Here is a 21,418-nt window from a genome sequence, read left to right on the forward strand (position 1 = left end):
TGCCAAGAGTTGGAATAAGGCATACCTAGAGGATGCAAATATTTGAATTAAAGGAGAGCTTCCTCTTCCACTGCCACAAAAGATGTAAAAGTGGGAGCCAGTACATTCAGCCAAACTCTCCAGGAACAGACTAACTAGTGCAAAGAGAAACAGGAGACATGAGAGGAGACAAGGCCTGAGAAGCAAATCCAGCAGTAACCACACTCTGGGATCCCAGCCCTGGCATCATCAGTTCTAGGCATAAAAGAACCAAGAACAAACAGAGCAATCACTGCCACTGTTGACAGTGCTTCAGCTGCTTCAAGCATGGGAGAAGAGGGCAAGTCACATGGGAAAGGAAGAAGGGAAGGGAATCCAGAAGAAAAGCACAGGGAACAGAGGTGGCAATGACAAGGATGTTTTCAGGTGGAATACCTATGACAAGAAGCCCCAAGGATTCCCAGTACACTGGGCTTTGAAAAATTCCTGAGCAAGACTGCTATGTTTGCATCCTCCTTCAGCAGGGAGTAAGAGCTACAACTAACACAGGGCAAATTTATACTGGCATCTTACAGCTGAATCTTCAGCAGCTTTAACTCCTGAAAGTTTTAGTCTATAAAAATATAAGGCAAGGACAGAGAACTCATATTTCCTTTCAAGACTCAGAAATGCTGGCCTAAGTCAATTGCTTGTTGTTTGCAACACACATTTCTTTCTTTTTTGTTTGACTTCTGTGCAGCCCAGAGATGTCCCCACACTCTTCAAAGAGAAGAGGCCTGCACAGATGTTTAATGCCACCTAGGCAGGGCTGACAGTAAAGGAGCACATTTGTTTCCTGTGCACCTGCTCAGGAGACCTCACTCATTAGTCAGTGATGTTGCCCAGGTAGGTAAAATGTAGCTACTTCACAGTTCAAGGTTGCTTGAAGAATTGTAACTTTGCATTTTCTATCTTCCTATTTATGAACATAACCATGAGATGTTTTCTAAATATTTACTGAGGACTTCCATTCTACTAAGGAAGTCAGTCTGGAATGCTCTAATTAAATCACTCCAAAGGGCAGACAAGTACCATGTACATACCTGCTCTCCTCTAGCAACTCTCTGGGGTGGCTTTGAGGCCTCAAAACATTCTGTTCTTCAACAATGATTCAGTACTAGAGGTGGATTTACATACCAAGCCAGTGTCTCATCTGTATGGAATTAGATAAGGGCACTTCACAGCTTGAAGCACTCCAGAACCAAAATATGCAGCACAATACAGAATGATATCTTGCAGCTGCAAGATGTCAGCTCCAAACTGCAAACTTCTGTCTCTAATGATCCTTCTGCTACAAGGGGCCAGCTACATTTCAATTAAAGACAGCAATGTAAACTTGGCCAACCTCCCCATGTAAACTACAGCTAATCAGCTGCTAACAAATTTCTGGCACTCCAGCAGTTGCGTCAAAGAATGTCTAAAAGACCTCGGGTTTTTTTCCTTTAAGTGTCCACTTGCATGCAGCCTTCCCAGAACAATGTAACAGCAGCCAGCTGTCAAAGCAGGAACACAGTGTCAACCAGAACAACCTCAAAAAGTCACAACTGAAGAACATCCTCAGAACAGGCTGTCCATTCAGTGACTAACCTGCAGCACTCACTTAAAAAGGCAAATTAATTTAATGACCAAAAAGCCCACACCACTTTGTTTTTAGCCTCTTGAGGATACTGGCACAAGTCACAGTAATAACAGAGGGACAAAAAAGTCCCTCATTATTAAGTAAAGTGGATTTATCTATGAGCAGAACTAGCTGGAGAAGCAGCCAGTTCAGGAATCCACCCCTGGAGACAGCACAGCCTGTAGCCACTGACAGTGGCTAAGTGGGAATGAAGCACAGGTTGCCATATGCTTTTAACAGAAAAGCAAGGTATAAGTTCAATCAGGCAGTAAAAGAACCACCCCACAACAACACAGCATGTGCCAGACAGGGAATGCCAGGCAGGACTGGTTGCACAGATATCTCAGTGCAATACCCTTAAAGGCAACCAGAAAGCTCCACCAGCCACTTCAATACTTGCACTTGTTTCCAAACTGAAGAAGCTGTAAATGCCACAACAGCAGCTACTCTTCATCTGTGCCAAAGGCAAAGCTTTTCCAATGCCACTTAGATGCCCAGGAGAAAGAGGCAGACACTTTTATTGATCTGACGCAGCAGGGAGGAAGAACAGGGAGCTTTAATTCTGCTTTTGAATAGACGATCCACAAACTGTTCTTTTAAAGCCTCGAGTGAAGTACAACATTAGCCTAAAGGGACTATCTATTGCTCATTCTGAAGATCTCCATCACCATAATCAGGTTTGGACTCTCATTCAATGCTAAGCTCTTTTTTTGTGTGTGTGCTACTGCAGTCAGTGAGGCACAGCTAGCAGCTCAAATGGGAGAAAAATGGAAAGCAGGTTCAGGCTGCTGCTGAACCATAACCAGGCACATCCCTTCCTGAGGGAAGGGGGGAAGTGTAAAGATTTCCCATGCTTATAACACTCACCCTTTTCCAGGAAGCTTCTTCCCAAGAACTCACTTGGCAGATTAACACAACAGACAAATATGAAAACAAGATTAAAGCAACAGAAGCTTTGCGGCCCCTATCTGATAGGAGTATCCACTCAGTCCAGTCTTCCAAGAACAGTTTTATACAGCCAAGGCCGACATGTTAGGATAACCAGCATTTATCTCCTCCCCATTCTTTTAACAGCTGAACCCTTTGGTCAATTTTAATCAAAGCTCTACTTCATGAAAGATTTAAGCATAAGGTTTTCCTATTTTTTTCCATTAATATTACAAAAAAAATATTAATATACAGCAAAAGAAAAGTTACAGAAGAAACATGATCTTTTTAGACATCAAACAAGGCAGTCACTAAACAAAGCCACAAGAAGACAGAATTATCAGATTTACAGCTTACACAGATACCATTATTGCCCACAACAATCCCCACCAACTCCAAAAAGCTTCAGGCTGTGGTTTTTCCCTGACAGTTTTTATGCTTTAAAATTCAGCCCCCACTTTAAAAGAGACACAAGTGGGTTAAGAATTTCTATTCTCTTTGTCCCTTTGGAAAGGGATGCCTTAAGGCAGTTCTGCTTTTTCACACTCCACTCTGCATGGACAATGAAATTAGTCCATTTATTTTCATTTAAGATTCAGAAAGAGAGCTCCAAGCATTCATAAAATTAACCTTACAAGCAACACATCCAGCAGCATAATACTAATAGGCCAATCAGTTAAACTTAACCAACCAGCACCATTTATCACCTTCAATTGTATGATTCAGTCCATTAACAAGATGTTCCCAAATCAAATCCCAAAATAGATATCCTCTATTTTACTGCTACTGTTCTTGAGTCTCCTGCCAGGTGAACAGCATTTATCTTCAGAACACCTGTGTCAGGGGGCCAAGTGTTATTTGCAGCTCTCTAGAGGGAGGGAGACAGAGCTGCACTGGAGGCTGACAGGGTCAGTCAGAGTCAAGGGTGCTGCTCTGAGCTCCTTCTGCCTCAGACTTGAATCCTCAGTATTGGAACTCGCTTTTAGTCTTGCTTTCTCTTCTCTCCATTCCTGCCTCACCTCCACCTCCTTCCCCTCAAAACAGTGATGATCTCAAAGATTATTAGCATTATAATAATGATTTTACACAAGGAAGCTTTCAAACAATTTCTGGTCACAAAGAATGAAAGTCTCAAGCATGCATTTGCTCAGTTTATTGTGAGTCTGTACATTGCTGTAAAAAAGGCTTTGCCTCACCTGGTGACCATGCAGAGTATAGAGAAGTCTTCCTTCTAACAAGTCCAGAATCTTCAGAGTTGAATCACTGGAAGCAGTAACCAGATAGTTTCCAGAGGGATGAAAGGAAAGGCTGTTGACCACAGAGCTGTGCACTAAGGATGGAAAAAAAAAAAGTATAATAGTCACCAAGACCAGTTTACATAAGCCCAAGGCAAAAGAACAAAATAAAGCACTAGCACATTGCAATTTTCTGTTATAAAATTTAACAGGAAAATTATCATGGGGGAAACATTCCACAAAAACTCTTCAAAGCACTGGAGAAGAATAACAGTAACTCAATTCTTGTAAAAATAGGCACTACTTTACTGAAAGGAAAAAGGAAGCTTTGCCAATTATTCTGAGAGATTTAATGTTACAAAAGCTTCCAGTATAGCCCAAAATGTACTGTATGTGCAAGTGAACTACAGGATTCTGTGAAAGTGCTGGACATTGATGTACTTTACTACTGTGGAGCTGCTGGTCTAACTCCTAAGTCATTCTAGATTAAAATCTGCATCTCAGGACACTGAGAAGACTGAAATTACAATGGAAGACACTCAGAGTTGACACTGCACAACTTCTTCTGGTTTACTATCTGACTCTAGCCAGGACTGGGGTTAAGAGAAACTAGGAAATAAGAGCAACTTGAAAATGGTCCAGTACAAGCATTATTTCCTCAGACATACTATTTGTCTCGCCAAAAATTTAGAACAAATACAAACAGCCAAACTATCAAGAGTGTGAACTTGCAATAAAGCCATTTTCCCTGCATGAAGATGAAGGCCAAGATTTATTCTGAAAAAAGCTAAAGAAAATGTTCTAGGAAAAAAGTCAAACTTCACTGAAGTTCAGTAACATTAAACATTTAATATATGACTTTTTTCCCTCCCCAAACTCTTGCAGAACAGGCTATTGAACATATTTATTTATGAGAACATGCAGTACCTCACATATGCCCAGCTTCCTGAGTGTATGTGACACTGCAGAATATTAATATGCCTGAGGAGGGATTTAACCATCCAATTATTCCTAATTATACTATATGCCCTCCAAATGTTCTGGTATCTCAAATCTACTACTTCTGATACATCACACCCAACTAAATTTATATTCTGTTGAGAGTCTACTGTGCATTTTGAATCCACACTGCATATTAAGAAATCCCTTAAAATACCATTTTAAGTACATTAGAAGCAAATATTTTTTGCATATGTGGATTTGAAGCAGATAGCTGAAATAACCTTGCTCAACTGTAAAACAGAATGTCTCTACTTTTGAAATTCTCAGGAACACTAAATACCTCAGCTAAGCTCTGAAAACAACTCCTCTTGACCCAGACTGTTACAAAACAGAAGAAAACTTTAACACAGGTAACTTCTAAACTGTTCTTCTTCTTGGTAAATACTGTCTCTGTCACAGCTATATCTTCCTCTACCCCCTACCCTGTATCATGCTACCTATTGAAGGAAAAAAAGGTCTGTGTGGAGTTTTTTCTTATGAAAGAGTGATAAATATCTTTTTCCCTTGAAAATCTTATTCTGAGGAATTTGTAGTATTCCTCACCCCCTTAGAATCTATATTCAGATAAATGTAAACGTATCTTGTCAACTAAGGAAAGTCCTGAAAGGAATCACATCAGAAATAGACAAGGTTAGTAATGTATCACATTTCCAAGTTCTAGAAGGTAAATAAAGGATTTCCAGCTTCACAAAAAATCCTTTCCATAATGGAAAAGTCACACAGACTGTAGCTGCATAAGTAGTCACAGCTTCTGTGCCCAAGGAGTTACTGGCTCTTCTAAACTCAGAGTAAAGTTCATCTCTACTGTCAAGGCAGCTCATACCTCCCACAAGACCATTCATAACACCTCTCCAAAAAAGGGCAAACACATCCTGCCACCTCACTTGATTTCATGCTGTGAGCAAGAAATCCAGTGCAGCACCAGGTGGCATCTCCCAGTGACTCATTGCTACAAGCCCATCCTTCTGCCAGCCAAGCCCTAGCAAAGTAAGAAGAGCCTCTTAGGGGACTTATACTGGGGGTGAACATCTAAAACTGAGTCCTCCCAGCCTGCTCAAAACTGTCCCAAGGCCAACAGCATTTCTTTTATGTAATGCAACCCTCAGTAACACCAGCAAGTAGATAAATTAGGATGAATTTGAAACAGCCACAGTCTCCACTGAACAGATAACCACCATCAGTCCCATCCAAACTGAATAGAAGTACCAATTATTCTTTTTAAATAGGAATAAAAAACAGGTTAGAGCTGTTTCCATAGACCTGCTACAGAGGTGTCCCCCACACAGCTTTGGACAGGGAAAAAATGTCAGGCAGTAAACACTGGCCATTTTTGTAGGGGCTGTACAAAAGAGTCAGTGCCAAGCAGAGAACCAAATAAAGCATCTGTGTGTTCTCCTGTACAGTAAACGTGACCAGAGCATACTTTGCTTGGCTCAAAGAAAAACACACCATACAAAAGGTTTTGCAGCTTGCTCTCTACTTCCAACTTTCATTTACAAATGTCACAGTTGGAACAAGTGCTGGCAACAAGAGCAACACTGCTAAAAGACTAATCAGTGCTGGAAAGCAGCCCAACTTCAGACGCAAGAGCCCGAGGCAGGGCCACTCATCAATTAACTCCACGTTTAAAATGGAGTCCCTGGCAATCAGGCAGCATCAGCACATTCTGAAGGCACAGATGCCATCTAGTGGGACAGGAGTGGCAGCCTCACAGGGGAGACACAAAACTAAATCAGATTTAGTCAAAATGAGATATGTATAAACCCTCAGAAAGGCAGGGTTTATAAACATCCCCAGAACATGTTACAAACACATCAGTTTGTAGCCACAGGCGCATGGAGTGATTGCAAAAATCCACCACTGCAATTTAAGGTTTCTTCAGCTATTATTACTATTTTTAGTTAAAGGTTTAATCCACAGTTAGGATTTACACAGTAGCTGTTAAAAATAACACTCACCCCAGGAAAATGATCACTTCAATAGCAAGGGTGTCACACTAAAATGCCATTCAGAAAGGGTGGGATACCAGGGAAATATGTCATTGTAAGACAAAAAATAAACCTGGCAGCCAAGCCTAAATCACATCAGATTTGGACAATTTAATAGCAGTAAGTGGAAAGCAGGAAGAGACAACTTTTGAGCCAAGTTATACTGTGGCTGGAAACATGCACTGCAGATCTTGCCACCATTGAAAAGCTGATAAAGCAGGTTAAAGGACAACCTGACGCTGCCCAAGTATTTAAAAACACTACTGATTTTAGCAACAAGACTTCAGGAAGGCATTTCCAAGTTTTGATATGGGCCACAAGCTAACAATGCTTATTACACAAATTGCCCACTCAATACTGACAAATCAGAACAACAGTCACCAAAAAGTTTGATTTCTATTAGATTTTGTTAACTATCAGAGAGCTGGGAGTGACTGTGATCCAGAAGAATGACTGAAGCTGGGAGGCTGTCACAGCAGGAATGCACAAAAGCTTATGTTGAGGGCAGAAAGGACACACCAAGCTCCAGCCCCATGTCTCTGATCTGCTTTATGAGCATGCCAGAAGCAGTTCCTCAGGGAAAAGTTAGCAAAATTAAGTTTAATAAGCTACCAACACTGAAAACAGTGCTGGAGAATGCATTCATTTTAAAATATCACAGCAGCCTTAAAAACTGTTATTAGCAAAGAAAAGCCACATTTTGGCTGAAGAAACTAATGCACAGAATAGGTCAATCAATCTCACAGAAGCTGGCAGGGAAGGGAAAGCACCCTTTTCCTATCCAGATCTACCAAAGAGCAGCACCAATCAGTGGGACAAGAACATGTAATGGGAAGAGATGCCATTTGGCATCATCAAAGCTAATTATGGAAGCTGAAAAACAGAGTTTGGAAAAGGAACCATAAACATGGATCATAGTATAGAATTGCTATTGATTGATTTTGATTTTCCTTTTGTTTAACTTTTCCTAATTTTCTTATAAAAGAACCTAACAGTCTGAATTGCTGGAATACAATTCTGACTCCTCCTATAGGCTTATTCAGAGGCAGAGGCCACATCCTTTTTATTGCACAGCACCTTCTCAGTAACAGTGAATAGGAGCCAAATGGCATCACAGGTAAGACCCATGCCCACCTGTAACGTGGGACAGCCTCAGGATTAGCTCTGGAGCTAAACACAAAGCAAAGCATGACGTCTGGTGAAGAAAGGCTCCTGCTGGCAGGCCTAACCCAGTGCCTTTTTGGAAAAGCAGCAGCTGATGGAGAAACAATCCTTGGATTTCAGAGCAACTGGCATCAATAGATGGAAAGGTTCAGCTGCTGTAAGCTGTTGACTTGCCTTGGTAGTGCTGCAGCAGTTTGTTCATCCTGACGTCCCAGAGCTTCACGGTGCTGTCCGTGCTGCCCGCGGCAATGCAGTTACCGCTGGGATGGAAATCCACGTGGTTCACAAACCTGCAACAGCACCAAACCCAACTGCTGACTGCAACTCCTGCTGCACACCAAAAATGCCTCTTCAACAAGGGGTGCTACAGCATGACTCACTGAGCATTAAAGAAACGAGGAAATAACCTGAATATTGATTTTTCTGAATTTCTTTTAAGACCTTGTTTCTAACCCCAGCCAGACTGCAGGCTCCTACCTAAGCACATCTTCAGTAGTTCACACTGCAGGTGTAGGAGCTGCAGACACAAACCTCCTGAAATCTGATGGATCCAACTGTCACAACAACATTTTCAAGTCTTCATTTAATGTTTGCATAATATATATCTTCTACTATATTAACATTATTTCCAGAGTGATGCGTACAACACTGAACAGAGATTTTTCTTCTGTTAATTAAATTTAAGATGGAACTTAGTGAATTTGTGCCTGAAATCATATGTTGCCCCTTGGAAAGTAGCAAGGCTGAGGCCAAATTTCTTCCTGGACCTGAGTCAAATCAATTTTTAGTTTGAAAACATAATTACAATAAAAGCTTCAGACCCTTCAGGAAAAGATAACTCCTCACCAAACAAATTGGATAAAATTAATTAATTATCTTTTGACTATTCTTGTAGCAAGTACTGAAAAAAAACTGAGCTATTTTAATAGGTTGTTTGGACAAGACACATACTTAAGAGCATTGAAAAAAATAAATGTCTGAATTTGTCTTACCATCACTGTATATTACCTAGAAAGAAGAAAATATTGCACTAGAAATTCAGTGCAGCAATGAATTAGGGAGATTCCAGTCTCAGTTCTCTGAGGACTTGTTTTATGTTTCTGGGTAAATTATCTTTTGCTACATTCCAAATTTAACAGCTATTTTTCTGAAGGCAAAGCGGGGGGTTTGAATAACCTCATTATTTAAAAACTTGAAGATGAATCAAAGCATCCAAGTGCCATTCTGTCAGTACACTTTTGCACTTCTAATTTATGTCAACTCAGAGCAAAATAAAAGAAGAGATAAGGAATTTAAGCATCTCCAAAAATAATTAAGCACAAAGAAACTGAGGCTTGATGTGCTGGACAGTTACTGAAATATAACCCTCACAGTTCTAACCTTGAGCAGTCAAAGGGGCCAGGGCAATTCTGGACTGGGCCCTCACACTGGCTGCTCTTGCAAGAGGTGCTTTTGCAAGATGGTTTTTCAAGCAGTTTTATAATTGCCAGGACAGGGACCTCTGAACCTCACAAACCAGGTGTAAATTCCCCACTTCAGACATCACCACCAGGTACTTACCCTCCATGCTCACAGAAGGAGTGGATGCATTCTCTGCTGGTTTTGTCCCACAGCTTGACAGTTTTATCATCACTGGATGACACTATCAATCGTCCATCAGGAGAGAATCTAAGACAAGAGTGACAGCAATTAACAAAAGCCATCAAATGAAAGGAGTACAGGGTCGACTGAATTTGGCCAGGTGTTTTGTCATGTTGGTAAACACACCTAGCTTCTCAAAAAGTCACAGAGGCATCAGTGAGACTGAAAATCCAATCACTAAGTTGAGGGAAAAGAAAGCAAGCCCTAAGTACTCAAACTATCCCTAACTCCATGAGCACATAAAATAACCCTCAGGAAAGTCTTGAGTCTGACTTAAGATCTTGTGTCTTACTTGTTTCAATTTAAGTGTACCTCAAGTTGCAAAACAATTCCTGCCTTTGCCACAAGAGTTCAGAGCAACACAGCCACTCACAAGAAAACAGCTGCAGCAGAGCCTTCACCATTCCAGTGACTTAGGAGAATATATTAAGTTCCCATCTCAAAATATCACATACATGACAGATCCAGACCTCTCTTCACAGGTATACACATTACAGAATCAGGACTTGAGTCCCTAACTCCAGATTATCAGACATACTGGAAAAACATCCTTTCTGCTCTTCTGTGGGCATCTAGAGTGCTACCAGCCACTGCCACCACCATGTTCCACAACTGTAATGAACTCTTCACCTACAGAGGAACCATGGCTTTAGCCTAGATACACGTATGCATAAATAACTCCTTGAAACCAAATCTGAAACCGTTATCAGGAAATAATGTTCTTATCATGGCAGCACTTAAAACATTTTAGAGGTAGCACTGGTGATCATTTTAACAAGGGGAATGACAAGTCTAAAGAAACTAAGCTGAAATAACAGCAGAAACCTCTCCTTTTTTTTCCTATTAGCAACTTCAAGACACAGAACTCTCCTTACCAGATAAAAATAAAACACAGAACAAATCACAAAGCAGGAAAGCCTCTGCTTGACAGATTACTGGAGAAACACAACGTGGGTACAGATAATTACTCAAAGAATGTATCTGCAGGTCAGCAATGTATTTCAGTCACTAGACACACGTGAACCACCCTGAACAGAAATGTGTTGCACCAGACCATGACACTGAGCCTCTGCTTTGAGGGATAAATCTCCATCTCTGTCTGTCAGAGGGCTGCACTCACCTGGCACAGCGAACCCAGTTGATGTGCTGACTCAGTGAGAACAGAAACTTCTGCCTGTGAACCGTCCACACTTTGATGGTTTTGTCATCAGAAGCTGTAACTAAGGACTGGCCATCGCTGGAGAAATGAACACTTCTCACGGTTCCTGTGTGAGCCTTGAACACAGTCGATTCTCCCTTGCTACACAAAAGGGAAGAGCTCTTTAAAACTGCACAAAGGGCAGCAAATGCATTTGTTTTCTGTAACTGAAAGCACAGAGCTGCTGCATGCTGAGCAGTGCTAGCAACCATAACTTCTATGGGAACTGCATGTGACCACAGTAGGATAAAAACATTGATCGACCCCAAAGTTGCTCATGCTTCATGTGCAGTACAGAATACACAGCTAAAACCAGTTGCTCCAGTTCCATACTGGAGGCCAATCCAACAGGAAACAACCCATGTTTCCTATAAAGGGGAAAAAAATGCCACAGCTAATTTGTGCAACCATTTAAACACAAAAAGATCAATGTAAAAGAAGACACTTTGGTTCTGTACTCTTGCCAGGTACTTTGCTGCAAGGCAGGCAAAGAGTGAGGTGTTTTCACAGCTCATTCAAACAAGAGCCAAGCAGGCAACGACCTCCCAACTGCTCCTGTAATGGCCCATGCCCAGCTGGCCATTCCAGTGCCACATCACACACAAATTCAGCACACCTGATACTGTACAGCTGTGAGCAATCTGCCATTAACTCAGCCAGGCAAGACAATTCAAATGTGTTGATTTTTCTTTACACATCATTTCCAAATAAATGCATTTTTCTGGCTAATAAGCACAAGACATATTTAGAGATCCAAAGCAGAGTGTATTTAGAGATCTAACAGGTTTATGGAACTCTCAGTCCAAAATCTGTCCTCCAGCATGTACTGTACCACCAGGAGCTCCATATCCACAGACTGAAGAGAAGACAAAGACACAGTGGTTCTTCTTTCCCTCCAACAGATCCCTGTCCCATAGCCAGAGAACTGCTACAAAGCACTAAGGAGAAATTCCAGGCAACAGTTAAACACAAAGAGAGGCAGAAGGGACAGGTACTCACACACTAGGGATCCACAAACGAACTGTTTTGTCTCTAGAGCCTGAAGCCACGAGGTGACCAGAGGGTGAGAACTGGACACACAACACTGCATCTTTGTGGCCCAAGAAGCGATAGGCTCTCATCTGAGGCTTCATGCTCCAGATCATCAGGCACGAATCCATTGAGCCACTCGCTGAAATAAAAAAGGAAAAACAAAACCACACAAAACCAAACTTGCATTAGCTCTCCTCCAATTACAGAAAAACTACATTTCACACTCAGCTCTCCATCGTAGCTTCCAGCAGTCTCAATACATTGCCCTTGAAGCTTCACCGGTCTATTGCAAGCTGTGGATTTCATTATTGTCATGCATATAATTTCATTAGTAATTCAAAGAAAACAAGGCCAGCCATGCATTACTTTAGACTGACAATTTAATTCCAAGAGTCCAGACATGCAACAGCCACAGGTTGCAAATCGTCCACACACTCAGGAAATGAAGGTTATCTCTTCACTTTCTTATGGGCAAAGGCATTAGCTGCAGCAGGTTAAATGTCACTTCAGATTAAGCAGAGAAGACCACTGAGTTGGTGTCTTAAAAGCAGGCTGGCTACACCTCCCTCCAACACCTCTCCCTTGTGGCAAAACATTGACCAAAGTCAGCTCAGCAGTTCTTCACAACATTCTAAAAACACAAGCTTGGAAGGTGAGTGGAGCAGTGCTCAACTTGCTGTTAGCAGGAAGCAGCAGCAGGACCTTTTGCTGTTGCAGAGCTCAGTTACTTCTACTGTTCCCCCTATCTAACTAAAGCAGAACAGCTCTTTCTTTATCCTCTGGCCACCAAAACACAGACAATTTACCCAATTGTTTCTTAGCACGACTGAAGTCCACACTAGTGACAGCATCTCTGTGGCCTTTGAAGTGCCTCTCCAGGGATGGATCTTCCTAGAAGACAAGAATGTTTAGACAGTACAGATTTAAGAACCATCTTTGTACAATAAAATCATTTTATTTCTAGAAGAAGTGAACCAAGCCACATATTCACCCCACAAAAAAACAGGCAGAGGCAAGAACCATTGTGCAGGCAACTGCACAACACAAAACACAAATCTCACATATACCATAAATTTTAAAAGAAGCAAATTATCCAAGGTGTTATTAGCTTGGATGTTGAGTGACTGCACAAATCCCTCATGCACTTTTACAACACGCTGCTGGCACAGAGACTCTAAAGCTGACTGTAGAACAGATAAGCCATGTCCATGATCACCTGAGCAGGCAGCCAAGCTCAGCTTTGCTTTGACAGCTGCTCATCTCAGCTCAGGTGTAGCCAAGAGGCCATTATTTGCACAGAAGAGGCAAACTCACAAGATTTAACACACCTGTTGAAACAGGCAGGACAAATGAGAATTGCAGCAAAACAGACTGACACCTAACCCCACCCACAGCACCTTGCTGCAAAGGCCAACAAAAGCCGGAGGCCACGCAAAAAAAACAAAGACCTGAGAGAACTATTACAAGAGCTTTTAACACTTGAAAATCGTTCAGGACAGGCTGGTCAGCCTTCAGTCCTTGCTCTCACACATTGCCACTGCCTCCCTGGCAATCCCACACTCAGGATTTGACCAGAGCCCAGCACCCAGTCCCAGAGCAAGGCAGCGCTCCCCGCTCAGTCCGGCCCCCCGGAGACCCAGAACCCCTCCAAGAGCCCGGAGGTGCCGCTCTCCACAAACAAACACAGACCAACCCCGGCTGCACAGCACCCCACACCCAGGGCTACACCCCAGCATTAGGCTCCCCGAACCCCTCTGTCCCCAGCCCCACCTGCATGAACCCCTCCGAGCCCAGCACTGCCTCCCACCGCCACCGCGGCCTCAGGGCCCCCCACAGCACCAGACACTGCACCAGCCCTGCCTTGTCCTTTCACTCTTCCGGGCAGTGTCACATCCCTGCCGGCTGGGACACAGCGGCCCAAGAGCTGCCGCTGCCACCGCCTCTCCCCCGCTCGGCGGGATGCCCCGGTCCCGCCTCAGCAGCCCCACACGGGCTGTGCTGGTCCGTTCCGTTCCCGCCCGGCCGGCGCTCACCTCGCACAGGGCGGCCATGACGCCCCGCGGCCGCCGTTCGGTTCCCGCGCCGCGCGCGCCCCGTAGCAACGGCCCCGCCCAGCGAGGGGCGGGCGGGGGCGGGCCCGGCTGAGGGCGCCGTGGCGGGCCCGGGGCGGGAGCCCGGCCGCGCCTCAGGGCCGGGTGTGGTAGCGGGCTGCTCTGAGCACGGCCGGCCCCGTCAGGGGGCTCGGGACGTTGGGGGGCGTTGGGAAAGCCCCCTCCGGCGCTGTTACAGCCGTTATCCTGGCAGACTTGGTGCCGCTCTCGTTCAGTGCCCACCACCCCTCTCGTTTGTGTCACTGCTGCTCTGAGGCCGAATGGCTCCCGAGCCTGGCGAGGCTGGGTCCGGATCGCAGCCAGGGGAGCACCACAAAGCCGTGCTCTCCAGGGCTCAGGCTGGGCTGCTCACTTCCAATAAGTGGTTCAGCTGATGGGAGATCAGTTGCTTCTGCTTGGTCTGTGAGTGTTCCAAATAGGAACTCACCCCGGGGTTGTGCAAAGAGCACAGGACAACCGAGAAGGGTTTATTCTTCCAGTGGTTTAATACTAACTCAAATTTCTTCCAACTCTGTTCATCTCTAGGAACAGTACTATTAATTAGACACTATGGACTGCACACTGACTGCTCTCTAACAGGCACCTGTGTGGAGCCAAGATCTGCCTCTCCACAAAGCTTGGGCTGACCATCTGAGCTTCTAAAGGGGCCTTTCCTCCATCTGTTCTGCATATAGGCCCCTTCCTTTAAGGACACCTCTCCTCTTGCACGTTTCTGACAGCCAGGGGTGCGCTCTGTTGAAGCTGGGGTTATAGTAGTAGAGGATCTAAAACAGGCAAAGGAGAAGAGTTAGTTGCCACCATCTCCCCGGTTACTCCAAACCACAGCAGAGGATCATGTACCCTGAGGGCTGTGTAGAACCTAAAGCTCAGGCTAAAGCTTGAGATGGTTGTGTTCAGGCATCACCACCTCTGGGGTTTTGCCTCCTGAGAGCAGAGCAGTGTAGGATTGTCAAAAGCAGAACTACTTTTTGAAAATAAAACTATTTCTCAGCAGCTTCAGTGCAGATGTGAGCAGGCAGGTAATCTTGTTGGTCCTTTGATGCTTGGCATTGGGGCAAGTGCCACGGGAAGGTTTCAGATTTGGTACAGCAAGACACAGAGCAAAGATATTCAGAGAAATCAGGTTATGCTGAGCCTGTCTGTGCCTTTAATGGGTTCAAAGTCAGTAGATCTCACCAAAATGTATCTTGTCCACATTTCTAGTAGTCAGAAAGACTAACACAAACATGCCTGAGAAGGAAAAGAAGACAAGACCACTTGCTCCCATCCCCATCCCTTCCATCACAGAATCACACACTATCTTGGGCTGGAAGGGATCTTAAAAATCATCAGGTCCCAACCCCGCTGCCTTTGGCAGGGATGCCACTCACTACCCCAGGTTCTCACAGCCCCATCCAGCCTGGCCTTGAATACTTCAAGGGATGGAGCATCCACAAGCTGTCTGGGCAACCTGTGCCAGGGCCTCACCACACTCACAGGAAAGGATTTCTTCCTAAGGACTAATCTAAACCTGGCCTCTTTCACTACACAACTGCTGTTCCTTGTCCTGTCACTCTCTGCCTGCACTAAAAGTCCCTCTCCCTCATTTTTATAAGCACCCTTATGAAAAGTGGCTTCTTTTCAACCTGCAAATGGCCCTCTATGAGGAGGCCTTATTTGCTGTGAAGGTTCCTCTCTCCCCCCAGATTATCACAAGCATTAGTGCAGAGCAGCTGCTGTACCTGGCTGTGAGCAGAAGCTGCTGCTTCCTCTGCCAGGAATTCGGGCAGAGAGGCAGATCTTTGGAAATTCTGCTGCACTTTGGTGAATCCATATGCATTCAGCTGTCGCATGAAACTTTTCATTTTCTGTGTGTGGAAGACCCGCTGTCCTTCCCTGCCCAGCACCTCCACTTCAAAGAGATCTTTGTTGATGGCCACACATTTTCCACCCTCACTCCACCAAATTGACTGAAACTTGCTACTTTCCAGCATTTTCCAAAGTTTCTCTGGAAAGCGCAGGGACGAGAACTCTCGCTCCGCAGCCATTGCCCTGGACAGCTTGGCTGTGTCCCACCAGCTGGCAGGCAAAGAACAACTGGCACCAACAGACAGCAGGTTCCAATGGAATGTTCTGGCATATCACTGTGGTGCCTCTGCTCTGGGGACATTGCAGGTGACACCTCAGTGATGGTTGGTGGTGCTGCCCTGGCAGGGGGAGCAGCCTGAGCAGAAACTGCTGAAGGGAATTGTAGAGGCTGATCTCTCTTGTTGCTTCTCTGTCCCAGAGCCACCAGTGGTGGGAGTGCAGAGCCCAGCAGTGCCCACAGAGCTGCCCTGAGGGGCTGTGGGCAAGGAGAGGCCTGGGCTGTGTCTGGCTGCACCAGGAGTAGGCCCTCACCAGGGAGGAGCTGGCATGGCTGCAGCCTTGTGTTGTCCTCTTATTCCATACTGTTATCTCCTTATTGCAAAAGTTCCATACCTTCTTGGTGTTTCTCATGGTCATCTCCTCCAAGCACTTCATCACAAGGCAGCCAACTGACTCCAGCTCCCTTCTCACCCAGCCACCCCACTCTTTTATAGCACTCTTCTTCTCATTGCTTACAGCTGTGGCCTGTTAAAGTCAGGCCTGATCCTTATCTTTGATAATTGGCCCAGCTGCAATTCCTTAGGGGTAAGATTACTTTCTACACTATCTTTATTTTCTTATATCCTATCCCACTACAGCCTTGGGCATCCCAGGGCCCTGTTTGGAGAGTTTTCTGGCTGGGCCCCTCTGACACCTGCAGAAATGGGGCTCCCTGGATCCCTGCAATGCAGAAACATTGGATTGGAGAATAATTTTCTTGACATCTCCTGCACCTAAGCAGCAGGTATTCATTCATGCCAACCCATTGTCTTTGCAAATTTCTTGAATAGGATTGCACTTTTTTATCTAGTGGGTTTAAAATTAGCTGGGAGAGATGGAGCAGGGGACACACTTGCTTCATTTCTGGCATGAGACACAAAAGCAGTAGTTTCCTTTCCATCCATCAATGACCCAGCAATCAGGCTGGGGGAACAAAGTCCAAGCCATCTGGTCAAGAGATATTCTGGTTTACTTGGTCTGAATCACTCCTGCTTTGTTCATAAATGCAGAGCCATGAACACAATTCCATGAATGGGTCTTCTCAGGGAATCCATCCCTCCTTCTCCCTGATACACTGCCTTCCTGCAGCAGACTGTCTGCTGGTTCAGGTATGTCTGTGTGCCTGAAAAGCTCTGCATTCCCCCTGCCCTTTGAGGTACTGCATCTGAAGAGATGCATTCCTCCCTCAGACATGGCCCTTCTGCCCACATAGCCATGGATTTTGGATCTGGAAGTCTGAAGTGGTTTCTAGCATGGCCTGACCTGTTCCTCATTAAATTCTTTGGCATTTCAGTATTAGCTTTTTTTTCCTCTATACTTAAATAAAAAAAGAAGATAAACATGATGCTAAGTATGCCTGAGGTCTGGAAGAATCCATTTTAGAGAAATAAAAAACCGGAAACCTGTTGTAATTGCACTCCCACTTATAAAAGCAGGAAATGGGAACATCTGCTTTAATTGAAGGATTCCACCACTCAAAAAACCACCCCAAGCTGCCTTCTAGATAATACACAAGCAGCATCCATGGTGGCCACGGATGGTTACTTAGCTTACCTCAGCCCTGGGGTGCCACTGTGTAACACCAACAGCCAGAGGGGGCAGCAGATCATTGGCAGGACGCTCTCACCTGTGGGAGTTCAGAGCAAATGTCAAAAGAGAAAGAATTAAAGAAAATTCATTAATAATTAAAGAAAATTCAAGAGGGGAACAGGAGCCCATGGGAGCAACAAGCACACATTGGGTCGAGCAGTGAAGTTGACAGTCTTGAATAGTCCAGCTCAGCCATTCAAACATCCTTGCGGCATTATCTGATGGAGTTTTCCCAGTCCCTCAGAAACGGTGTCCCTGGAGCCAGCCAGGGAGGGGACACTCAGGCCGTGCGCTGTCACCCCGGTGTCCCCGCAGGGACTCCTGCCGTCCCTCAGGCCATCCATGCGCTGTCCCCCCGGTGTCCCCGCAGGGACTCCTGCCGTCCCTCAGGCCATCCATGCGCTGTCCCCCCGGTGTCCCCGCAGGGACTCCTGCCGTCCCTCAGGCCATCCATGCGCTGTCCCCCCGGTGTCCCCGCAGGGACTCCTGCCGTCCCTCAGGTGGCCACCGGGGGGCAGGCGGGGGCCGCAGCAGCCTCTCCTGGATAAAGGGAAAAGCCAGCAGGAAAAGGGATGAAATGCAGCGCGGCTTCATTAGAGATAAATCAGGCCCATCTAGGCAGCTTCCTTGGGAAGAATACCGGAACTCTCGGTCTGAGCGTGCCTCTTTCAAATGCCACTTACCAGCTTGCTACCTTTAGACATTATCTAGTAATTCTCAGCAAGTCCTTCCCTGGGCTTATTTTTGTCACAGTGAATCAGAAAGGGACCAGAAGCCCCAGGATCTGCCCCCTCTGTCACATCGACAGAGCCTTGCACTGGCAGCTCTGCCAAAGCTGTGATTTCTGCATGCTGCAAAAGCTGTTGCAGAGCATCAGACACACCCAGAATTCAGATGAGTTGTTCTTGCATGAAATTACAGTTAACCTTTGACTTCAAGCCCAATTCATAAAAGCCTGGATTTCTCTCAAGAGTGTGTGGGTCTAAGTTTAGCAACTAAACTTAATGTTTACCAATTCTATATGGCAAACCCCAGTTCTCACGTGTCCTGTTAATACTTAAACTGCTGAGCATACCAGTCTCTACTTGTACCTTTGCAGTGCTAAGAATATTCCAAAGGACAGCATGCAAAGCTTCAGAAAGCCACCATGAGAGTTTTTCTGAAAAAGCTGAGGTTCTCAATGAGACTAGTGATGGGAAGAAGTACTTTGCCGTCTACAAAGGAAGCTCCAAGAGACACGGAGTTGGTGAATGCAATGTGCACACACTAAAATGGAACCAGCACCTACACCCAGTCTCCAGTTGCTAGCAGCACTCTCACCACAAGGCCATCCTGTCCCCATGATCCCAGCATGGCTCCTTCACTGCTGTTTCATGTCCCATCCCAATCCATCCTGGAGATGGAGGCAGTGGCTTTGGGCAACCAGCTCTGAATGCTGTGGCATAGGTTGAAACAGCCATCAGGGGTGTGACAGCCACCTTGGTATTGGCACTTTGCATCCAGAGGGCACAGCAGGGACTTGGGCAGCCCAAGCACACAGCTACAAGGAGCCAAAGAATGTAGATGAAGATTCATAGCTCAGAGAGTTGTTGTTCAGCCTCCTTTACTGCTGCTGTGGAAGGGGGCAGCTACAGACACGTTAGACACTGCAGAAGGGAGCAGACCCACCAAGCAGCTCACCTGATGACAGTGACATGTCCCACTGCTTCCATGGGGAGAGGCTGCTTTACATCAGCTGAAGATGTAGCTTGCTGCCACATCAGTTATTTTTTCTCTTACTAATGACTTTGTCCTCCCCTGTGTGCCAAACCTGTTTATGTATAGCCCACATTTCTTTTACCTGCCTGCCTTTGTGCTTATTACCCTTCCTTACAGAGTTAAGAGAAAGACAGGAGGAAATAAAATACCAACCTTTTACTCAAGTAAGTCCTGACCTAAATGCAAATCTATTCAAGCAAATTCAGAGAGCTTTGATGCTGTATGAAGAAGAGAAAAGGAAGGAGAGCAGCCTCTACTGCTATCGAAACAGATCTTTACTGCTGCATAACAACCAAGCAATGAAGCAAAAGCCTAGGGAGTTTAAAGAGGAAGCTCAGACAAAGGTCACCTGGCTGCCCCAGGTGCTTGTTATCAGTGCCTTGGAAAGAGGGAGGAAAGTGACAGGAGCTGATTACAGCAAGAGCAGGAAACAGCTGACAGGGCTGGGGGAGCTCTCTCCTCAGCATGCAGAGGGCCTGCAAAGCCTGGACTCTGCAGTTGCTCAGAACACTAAGAGAAAATATTTCTGCTTCAGATTTGAAGTGTCTGCTAGGCAGAGAGTATTGCAATTGTTAATTGCAATACCCTGTTTTATTTGTTGCAAGTCTTTGCAGTGGATTTGTTGGGTGAGGGGAAGGTGGCAAGGGGATGCCTGCAGAAGCACCAGAGGAATACACTGCTACTCCCTCTGTGGAGCTACACAGTTCTTAAGCCATCTGAGAGAGAGCAAGTAAAGGGAGCTCATACATGCCTGCAGTTTCCAGAACTAGCCAAAAGAGGAGAAGAATCCAGGAGTGAGAAAACCTCAAGCTGGATCCAGCCAGAATACCATCAACAGCCTCTTGGCATCTACAAATTTGTCTCTGACCACTTAAAATGCTTCTAGTGTCTTAAGCTGCTATAAGATCTTAAGATCTGTTACAGGAATGTAGATCAAACCTGGCTTTAAAATGTCTCCAGCACAGGTGGCTCAGCTGTGCTGATCTTGCTGACCAAGGGCAGGTGGCTGCTTTCAGTCCCTGAACTTTCTCTGCTGGTGTCTGCAGGGGTGAGCAGAGTTCAGACTTTGCTGAACTCACAATTGCGTCAACCCAGAGCCCAAAGTGCACAAAAACTGGTGCTAGGAAAACCCTAGCTGAGTTCACAAGAATTAAGCTGAAACCTATGGGACACGGAATTCCTCACTCATGGGGCACATGTCCAGCACCCACACCTAGCAGGGTTCATTGCCACACAGAGCCTGGGGCTGGCCTGGTCAGGGCAGGTAACACTGCATGTCCAGCACCACCTACCTACAAAGCAGGTTGGTATTGCCAGTGCCATGCAAGTATGTTCCAGAATTCACCCATCCCCATGGGGCTGCTTTCCAAACAGCACTGATCACTGGGCTGGATCACATTTGGCCTTGACTTTTAAGCCTCTAATCTTATCAAACAGTTCTTTGTCCCAGAATTTCACAAATCTGGGACCTCACTCTGCAGATTAGAGGAGGGTATCAGTCAGACCCTGCTAGAGAATATCAAGTGTCTGTGGAAAGTGGGAAAAACTAAAAGGATGAAGACTCAGCCAAGATGAGAGCAGAGTGGGCAGGGTGACATCAACCTTCCTAGAGAAGCTCCTGCTGACAGGAGAGTTTGGTCAGGACAGGCAAGCACAGAACTGCCCAGTCTTTCATCTAAAGCTCTATGCTCTCAGAAGCCTTCACCTCCTGAAGGCCCAGAGCTGGCTTCTCTCCTTCCCACACACCATTCCTGCACATTGCAGAAAGGAATGGCAGGTAAGTATGACCAGAGCAGACCACAGAACAACCCCAAATATCTGTTACATTTGCTGCTCTTACATGCTGAAGGGAAGGATGCTCCTGTTTGCAGAATGTCAGAGCAGCCCTTGTTCCAATGAGCATAAACTCCATGGCACCCACCTGAGCATCTCCCCTGCAGCACTTTCCCCTCTGAACAGACCACAATTACTAAAGCTGGACATTCCTGCTGTGAACTGAACTGTGTGAGGGGACAGTGGCTCTTTGTATT

General features: G+C 45.4%; 1 protein-coding gene across 5 annotated transcripts in view; it reads right to left on the minus strand.

Annotated features, from left to right (window-relative positions):
• POC1A (POC1 centriolar protein A) overlaps window positions 1-19,659 on the minus strand; it is a 49,720-nt gene extending 30,061 nt beyond the window's left edge. For 2 of the 5 annotated variants that reach the window (XM_058812953.1, XM_058812952.1), the window contains exons 1-7: window positions 16,395-16,450; window positions 12,630-12,714; window positions 11,791-11,962; window positions 10,714-10,893; window positions 9,513-9,620; window positions 8,127-8,242; window positions 3,760-3,893 (exon numbers count right to left, since the gene is read on the minus strand). In XM_058812953.1, the coding sequence (XP_058668936.1) occupies window positions 3,760-3,893; window positions 8,127-8,242; window positions 9,513-9,620; window positions 10,714-10,893; window positions 11,791-11,962; window positions 12,630-12,714; window positions 16,395-16,436 (837 nt within the window). In that variant the 5' untranslated portion in view covers window positions 16,437-16,450. Of the gene's footprint in view, window positions 1-3,759; window positions 3,894-8,126; window positions 8,243-9,512; window positions 9,621-10,713; window positions 10,894-11,790; window positions 11,963-12,629; window positions 12,715-13,856; window positions 13,896-16,394; window positions 16,451-17,594; window positions 17,668-19,541 lie in introns of those variants that run through there. The other 3 variants (XM_058812955.1, XM_058812954.1, XM_058812956.1) reach the window with 2 other exon arrangements.
• Window positions 19,660-21,418: the final 1,759 nt, after the last annotated feature.

This window comes from Ammospiza caudacuta, chromosome 12 (genome assembly GCF_027887145.1).
Source record: "Ammospiza caudacuta isolate bAmmCau1 chromosome 12, bAmmCau1.pri, whole genome shotgun sequence".
Taxonomy (NCBI): Eukaryota; Metazoa; Chordata; class Aves; order Passeriformes; family Passerellidae; genus Ammospiza; species Ammospiza caudacuta.